General features: G+C 48.4%; 1 protein-coding gene across 2 annotated transcripts in view; it reads right to left on the bottom strand.

The window, feature by feature from the left end:
- Positions 1 to 500: 500 nt before the first annotated feature.
- The window catches only part of LOC139054798 (uncharacterized), a 336,285-nt gene continuing 328,841 nt past the window's right edge, over positions 501 to 7,944 (bottom strand). Inside the window, exons 3-4 of one of the 2 annotated variants that reach the window (XM_070532423.1) lie at positions 1,226 to 1,527; positions 501 to 853 (exon numbers count right to left, since the gene is read on the bottom strand). In XM_070532423.1, the coding sequence (XP_070388524.1) occupies positions 817 to 853; positions 1,226 to 1,527 (339 nt within the window). In that variant the 3' untranslated portion in view covers positions 501 to 816. Of the gene's footprint in view, positions 1,528 to 7,944 lie in introns of both variants that reach the window. The other variant, XM_070532421.1, reaches the window with a different exon arrangement.

Here is a 7,944-nt window from a genome sequence, read left to right as displayed (position 1 = left end):
TTCTGAAGCACACCTGTTTTTATTGGCAGTAAATGTAAAAAAACAGTAATGGCACATCAGTTTCACGATCGACTGCGCAGCGGTTTTAACATTTACGATTAAAATTACGTTAAAACATGAAACAATAGACTTAATGTCATTGTTTTCACATGGTACAGTGCTAACCATCATCTTGATCACCACAAACAAATTAGGCACAGGTATCAATAATTTCACGACGTAACTGACGGAGTCCCTACATCAAACGAGATATACCCTTTTTCTATGTTGCGCAAGAGCCAACATAACATTTGATAGTCACAAACACAGTCGTAAAAAAAACCGATTCGGGCCATTACTGCAACGACCGGTTATGTTACAGGTTGCCCAACGTTTTCAGGCGCCCTGCTTCCTGTCTCGCTCCTTTTGTCATTTATGTGCACAAGATCGGATTCCAGCTGCAAGCCTTTGTGCTTCCTGTGGGTGAGACCATAAACCGGTGGTGTAGTACCATACACTCACAGAAAGTTATCATCCGACATGCAAAGAACTAAACGGGCGAAACTGGGAAAAATGAAATGCAGGCGTGAAGGAAAAACGGAGCCTCAGCAAACGTAATCGGGAGGCATACAAAGCTCTCGTTTTGCACAGGGTGTAGTAGAAGCAATAACAACAACCGACATTTTCTAGTATTGTTCTTCCTCTTCTCTCTCTCTCTCGCTCTCTCTGTTCGGGCTATTTTTTTTTTTTTTGACATAGGATACGAATTCAAGCCGCGTTTCAATTTGTGCAGCGTTGCAGAGCATGGTCGATGGGATGCAAGAGCTGGCGTGGATCCTATCCAGCGATGACTGTGTCTGGGAACTGGCTTTGCCTGCGAGAATGTCTGCAGATGCCGATCCGAGCAGTACGAGCGCGAACTTCACATGCCGACGACCAAAACAAAACGACAGTGCGGTAAAAGCGGACAAAACCGGCAAAAAATTTGTACCACCCCGTTCCCTCTTATGCCACTGAAAGGAGAGGGGCAAGGACAGATAACCAGGAAGTGATGCGTGCAGGTATATTATGTGGTCTCTATAGCTGCATGCGTGCGCGTGCACGCACGCACACACCTCTCCAACACGTGTGTGTGTGTGTGTGTGCGTGTGCGCGCGCGCACCGTCAGACATGCGAGGCACGCGAAGAACAACGCGTAGCCAGCACGCAAGCACGCAGGGACAGAGAGAGACAGGAGGACGCTGACCTTGTGCCGTCGTCGCCGTAGGCGAAGTCCCCCAGGATGAGGTCCCTGAAGCGGTAGCGTGGAGGCAGCGGTGCCACGCCGCCCGGCGTTTGCGCAGCCATTGTCGGCGCCGACGACACCGCCGAGCGCGTGGCCGTCGACCGCGGCGCGTGGGGCAACAGAGCGCCGGCGGCAGCGACACCAGCACTGAGACCCAGTGCGGGACACGCGGTCGAAGCCTCGCCTGCACGGCGCCGCGAGCACGACTCCGCCGCCGCCAGGGAGGAGCCGCGCGCCCGGGAACCGGCCGCCGACGAGGGCACCTGCGGGCCGAACCGGCAACGACGACTCAGTTGGGCACACGCCCGCAGCCGCCACAGCGCGCGCGCGCGTTGACCGGGCTGGTTGGCCGCTTCCTCGCGTCGGTCATGGGCAGCAGCCGATCGTGACCGGTGCGATCTGCCTGGTACGTAGTGGCTGACGACAAAGCAGACCGCACAAAGATAGGACGAGTGCGTTCATTTGACACTTAAAGGAGGGGAACCACTGGGAGACTTTTACATCGAAAGCTTCTACAGCTTGTGTTATTGATATATCTGTGCGGGGAGTAAATTAGACTCTTTGGACAGTTTGGAATGATGTCTGGCCACCTCTGCCTTGAGCATGTCTCCACATTCACGTGTCATTGGCCAACGCTCGTTCTAATATAGCGCTCGTCCTCTGCTTTTTCTGCGAGTCTAACAAACTCTGCTAGAACATCATCCCCATCGCTCGCCGGCACGCAAAGCATGTGAAAGCCCTTTTGTACTTCTTGAGGACGACTGGCCTGTGTGAGCCTCTTCGACTGCGTGGCACTGTCGCGCACGTGCAAGCATACACTGCCGCCTTCTCTTCCCGCTCTGCCTCTCTCTCTCTCTCCAATATTTTAATTCCCCTGTTCACCTCCCCCTGTGAAAGGTAGCCAACGAGACCCTCTTCCAGTTAGCATCCCTGCCTCCTCGCCTTGTTTAATTAGTAGGGGCACAATGCCTACCTGCACTAACAGGTAAATTTGACAGCCCTTGATTAGGGGGAAGATGGGGGCTAAAGATGAAAAGAGATTAGGAAAAAGAAAATTCGGACTTTCCCCTTTAGTGAGCGCGCCTAACATAAGTCATGATTTCTACTGCGAAGTTGTGTTCTGCGGACGTACACGGCAGGGATAGACTGCAACACTTTGAAGTGATTGTGGGTAAAATATGTTATACATACTTTGTTTTCTAATTTGTGCTTAAGTTCGTGCTGAGAGAAAGGTGAAGTACAAGAAGGTACACGTGCACACGTTATGCTGCGCATTCATAGTCATTCACCCTTCTAGCGAATCTTTGAAATTCTTGCCCTGATTTATTGCAAGAATGCTCTTTTAGCGAATTTCCAGTGTTGCTTCAACGGTATTGCAAAAGTGGTTGGTAGTGCCACCTGTGTACAATGATACATGCATGCGTGGGCAAAATTAGCGTTCGCCAAACTATTCCGATACATATTTTGTAAAGCCGCGGAAAATTTTCTGAGAGGCTTTTCTTGAGCACTTTGCTCCTAGCGTAATCAAACATCTTAGATCCGCTTTATTTTGTAACTGTTTTGACACTATATGGCATGATAATTGATACTTGCCACAATTAACAACGTCTGCTGACTCGATAACGGCTGTTGACATTCTTCTAAGTGCCCGCGATACAGTGCTGAGAGACAAGTGATGTGCAGAGTACTGGACCAGTTGGACAATCGTACACTTTCTGAACGAAAAGCTTTAGGCCAATGCTCCGAAAGAACATCTGCGTTGAAGGCCTTACTCGCGCTATTAAGCGGTCTACGGGGCTTCACGACAGACTCTAAGAATGCCGTCCCCTACCGCTCTGTAGTGTACGCGCTTTGTTCGTGCTTGTCTCCCTTTCTTTCTATCTCCCCCTTCCACTTTGTTTCTCTTTTTATCCCTCTTAACCCTTCCCCCTGTGCAGGGTAGCCAACCGGAACTACCTCTGGTTAACCTCCCTGCCTTTCTCTGCATTATTTTCTCTCTCTCTCTTCTAAGTGGATATTTAGTGTATTCTATAGCGAATTACGAACGCTCTTATAGCGTAATCTTCGCAAGAGAGAGAGAGAAAAGAAGGCGGCATTCTCGGCAACATAGAAATATGTGACCTTGGTACTATAGAATAACATGACAAAGCATGCTAGGTAATGCTGAAGGCTGCGCCCAGCGGAGCCCGCGAAACCCAACCACGGGTTTGGTTCGCGCCCACACGCTGCCGCAGTGCAGGACCGTGCTTGCCAGTAAAGAAGAAATACAACGCTGAAATACCGCCGGTGTAAAAAGCGGGCAAAAACAAAAGTCAGCTGCGATCTAGAGCATCAGGGCGTCATTATTGATGTATAACGCAGATGAAAAAGGTCCCGTGTGCTCTTACTTTATTGTTATTACTATTATTATCATTTCGCTTGCAGTTGTGCATACGTAGCTTGCGATTGAACAGGCCTGCTTTTAGGGCACCATAGCTACGGATCGATGAGTGCGCACACTTTGTGGTTGTCTGAGCGTGACGGCATTTTTATGCGAAGCATATTACGAGAGCTCAACCCAGCTCCTCAGGCGCGGCGGTGTCGCCATGAAACCACGTGACACCGTGACGTCACGACAGAGGAGAAGTGGCTTTGGCTCAACTCTTGCATGACGGGCTGGGTGGGAATCGAACCAGGGTCTCTGGAGTGTGGGACGGAGACGCTACCACTGAGCCACGAGTACGATGCTTCAAAGCGGTACAAAAGCGCCTCTAGTGAATGCGGTGTTGCCTTAGAAACGAGCTGTTTCTAAGGCGTGCGTCTCTTGCTCAGGCGCACATTTCGTTGCCGCGCCGAACGCTGCTTTGCTCGACGCTCACCGCGTCCAATGCGGGGCGCGTAGTCGCTGCCCTGTAGCCCATTGTCTTACACCCCTTGGCGGGTCGACGGGAACGCTGTCGCGTTCCACTCTTGAAGGCGAAGCAGTAATGCATGAGTTGTTTCTTCGTCTAGCCGAACCAAATATAGCCAAGCAACAGCAGTTCACCAGGCTAAACAGTGGTTCAACAACTAAAATAAAGGCTAGTATGCTTCGCATCCTGGGCTTAACCTTACCTAAGCCACAGCCATTTTTTTAAATATTTTTTTCTTGTGTTTCGCGTTACATTATTTCTCTATTATTATCATTTTCGGGGGTAGGAAGGTTCATGCTACTTTTGGGCCAGTGCATGGGCAGGGTGGCGGAAAGGAGGAAGAGCCTCGATTTAAAAACTCCGGACGGGCGTCGATGCAGGATGAATTAAGCGGGAATAAAATTATCGGCAGCGCCTTTCATTAATCATCCTTTGTACTGCGTCCTGACGCCGTGATCGGTGGGCGTCAATTAGGGTCCTTGCAAAAATTGACCTGTTTTCAGGCCCGCACCACTTGTACGCGTGTGCCGTGTAGCAGCGACAAAATTCCATCGGCCTGCTTTTCTTCTTAAGCCCGCGTGTCCCGGCTCTTTTGTGCTCGTCGCCGATGCGGCCTCCTCTAAAGGCTCTTTTAGGCGTCAATGTTGCTGTTACTGTTTCCTGCGCACACTACGTACAGTTATATACATGCAATTTTGAGACAAAATCAGCTAGCACACCAAGCAGAAGAAAGTAACCACAAAAATTGCTTTCATCCTGGAGACTGCAAACTGCAACCTTGCGCTCTAGCCAATTCCAATATCGTCTTCTTTACCTGATCTAAAAAATGGGAAATTGGGAAGTTTACTCACAGAAAGGGCCAACTTTGGTTAAAAATCAATGAAAAGAATAATAAAAAAGCAGATAATTAAGTCACAAAGCACTGTATAAAGTCTACAACAAAATAAGGGAAAAGCTAACCGAGCACAATCCCTGAATCACGGAGGAAATAGAAAAATCTTGAAAGGAAGGTCACTGTAGTGTGCAATAACACCGAAAACAAGGAAAGGTTGTGGCAAGGGGCCAGAATATTATTCTTCCTCCCACGAAAGCAATCTTTGCTAAAGCGTCTCTTACCATGCATGGTACTTTTGCATATAGGTATTGCCTGCTTATTTTGTAGCATTGGTTGGGCCATATATGTGTGTATATATATATATATATATATATATATATATATATATATATATATATATATATATATATGTGTGTGTGTGTGTGTGTGTGTGTGTGTGTGTGTGTGTGTGTGTGTGTGTGTGTGTGCGCGCGCGTGTGCGTGTGTGTGTGTGTGTGTGTGTGTGTGTGTGTGTGTGTGTGTGTGTGTGTGTGTGTGTGTGTGTTTTCCTAAACTTCCACGTTTTCTCAGAAGTGATTTCCAGTGCGGCTGGAGTGCAGGAACGTAAGCTTTAAGCGCTGTCCTTGTCCACGCATCAAGTCTGTTCTTTTATGTTCTCTTGCCCCCTGCCAACGGGTCTTATAGGGATGCTTCCTCGTGTCTCGTCGCCGAACCGCGGAGCAAAAGCTGCTGTCAGTTTTTTGCCCTTAGCGCTCGCCGGCGCATTGTCCTCAAAGTCGTGGAGCACTTTTGTAGCCAGGCTTGCCACCGATTCCGGGACACAGATGGGCTACGTCCCCCTGGTGCACAGCAGCCACACCACCGAACCGCAAAGAAGACGCTTGTCAGGGGCTCTCTTTTCGCGCGTTGGCACCGGGGGAAAAATACGTCTCGTTCACCAAATAAAGCAAGCACCGAGAAAGAAAGAAAAAGAATACACCCCTAATTCCTTCCGAAAGGTAAATATCAAGCCGTGAGGGAGAAAACCTACTTACAACGAGAGCACCATTGGTATCGTCAAGCCGTAGCTGTGTCGTTTTATTTGTAAGAAATAACGTTTCCAGCTGCCGACGTCGCAATTCTCCTAAATCCGCACTTGCGCCTGAGCCTACTACTTCGTCAAAAGCGAACCCAACGCGAGCCGTTTTGTCTATATTTGTCGTGCAAAAAACCACTCGTGCGTGTTTAAACGCGTTCAACTTTATTCTGCACCTTGGTTTTGCTTAAAGCACTTTGCGCAGTTGGCACTTAAGTGTTGGGTGCAAATATTAGAACTAAAATTCGTCTGTGCACATTTTATGGCGCTCTATTCTTCAAGTCGCTTCAGTGGTTCGCATTTGTCAAAGCACTCTTCACTCCAATCGTCCCACCCTGACATCCCGCTAATCCAGAATATATGGCGTCGGATAGTATCAGTAGCAAATCAACGGTGCCTTCGGCACACAGTAACAAACCATATTTTAAATATCAATTGCGCAATGAATTTTTAAGTGCATTAAAATTTTATTTGCACGATAGCCAGCGTTTTGCGTTGCCGGTACTGTAAAGGGCCAGCATCGCTTGGAACACACATATTGCCTTTGATTGTGATCGCACTCGCTGAAATCACAGTGTGAGAAATGAAAATGTTAATCTTTTCCGTTCCATTCTGTTTATTGTGAACTGGCAAAAGAAAATGAATCTTAAGCCGCACTGTCCTATACGAACAGCGCAAGCATGCAGATGAAAGGTAGCCTTTCATGAAGGATAGCCTCTCAAACTCCCCCTCGTTTTTTTCAGCTATTCATAAAGAACCACACGGCGTTGTGGATTCTTCCGGGACACAAGTAGGCTTCCCTGGACCGGAATATTTGAAGCCAAGACGCTATGCGCCAAGATATTTTATTCAATAGCATTACCTGTTCTCATCATCTCTGATATGTACCTGTATATACCTATTATCAATAAAAGAAGTTGCTGCCCGTCATCGATACTGGAGAGAATTCAATAGGAAAACGCATTCTCAGCCAAAGCGGCAAGATGCGATTGAGACAGCCGCAGTATGGTGGCTAGAGTAGCCGCAGTATCACCCGCAGTAAGGTCACAGGAGAGATAGAGGGGGTTATAAAGAAGGCAGGGATGTTAACCAGTCAAGAGTCCGGTTGGCTACCCTACGCAGGGAGAAGGGAGAAGGAGAAGAAAGAGAAGGGGAGGGAGAGAGAAAGTGTGTGTATAGAGACGTGCACGGACAGTACTTCAGTCAAAGCCACTCGTATAAATCATACGTTCTCAAAAATCATAAAAGTGTCTTCACTGCCTTCTGAGCCGATGATCGGTGGTAGTACTGTCTGTTCACTAAGAGGATGATCATCTAGTCTCCTCAATGGGTTGGACAAAGATTGTCGTTGTGCTTCAAATTGAGGACAGTGGCGCAATAAGTGGTCAACGCTCTCCTCACATCCGCAAGCATCACATGCAGGACTAGTCAGCGGTTCCAATTAGTACTGACTAAACTTTCTTGAAGGCAACTCCGAGCCACAACCGACACAGAAGAGACACTTCGCGTCGGTGCAGTCCGGCCAGAGGTCTGAGTTGCCGTGAAGGGTTTGACGTGAACTGTGCCGTCTGGTGCGCCTTGTATGTGCGTATTCCACACTGCTAAGGAGAGCCTGCGTGTTAGAATGCGAAGTTGTCTCGCAGCGTTGGTCCTTCAGAGAGGAATGGGGATGCAGCGTTCTTCTTTGTTTGACGACCGAACTGCCTCATCTGCATCATCATTTTCACTGATACCGCAATGGCCTGGTATCCACTGAAGAAATATCATGGCCTTTTTTCTCTCAAGTGATGAACAAGTTCCACGATTTCGCACGTGGGCTGATCGTGAGTTCCATGTCGGAGAAATGACTGCACACATTACCAGGCCGGCCTTGAATCGC

The sequence above is a fragment of the Dermacentor albipictus genome, chromosome 1, assembly GCF_038994185.2.
Source record: "Dermacentor albipictus isolate Rhodes 1998 colony chromosome 1, USDA_Dalb.pri_finalv2, whole genome shotgun sequence".
Taxonomy (NCBI): domain Eukaryota; kingdom Metazoa; phylum Arthropoda; class Arachnida; order Ixodida; family Ixodidae; genus Dermacentor; species Dermacentor albipictus.
This window is presented reverse-complemented; position numbering and strand designations above follow the sequence as displayed.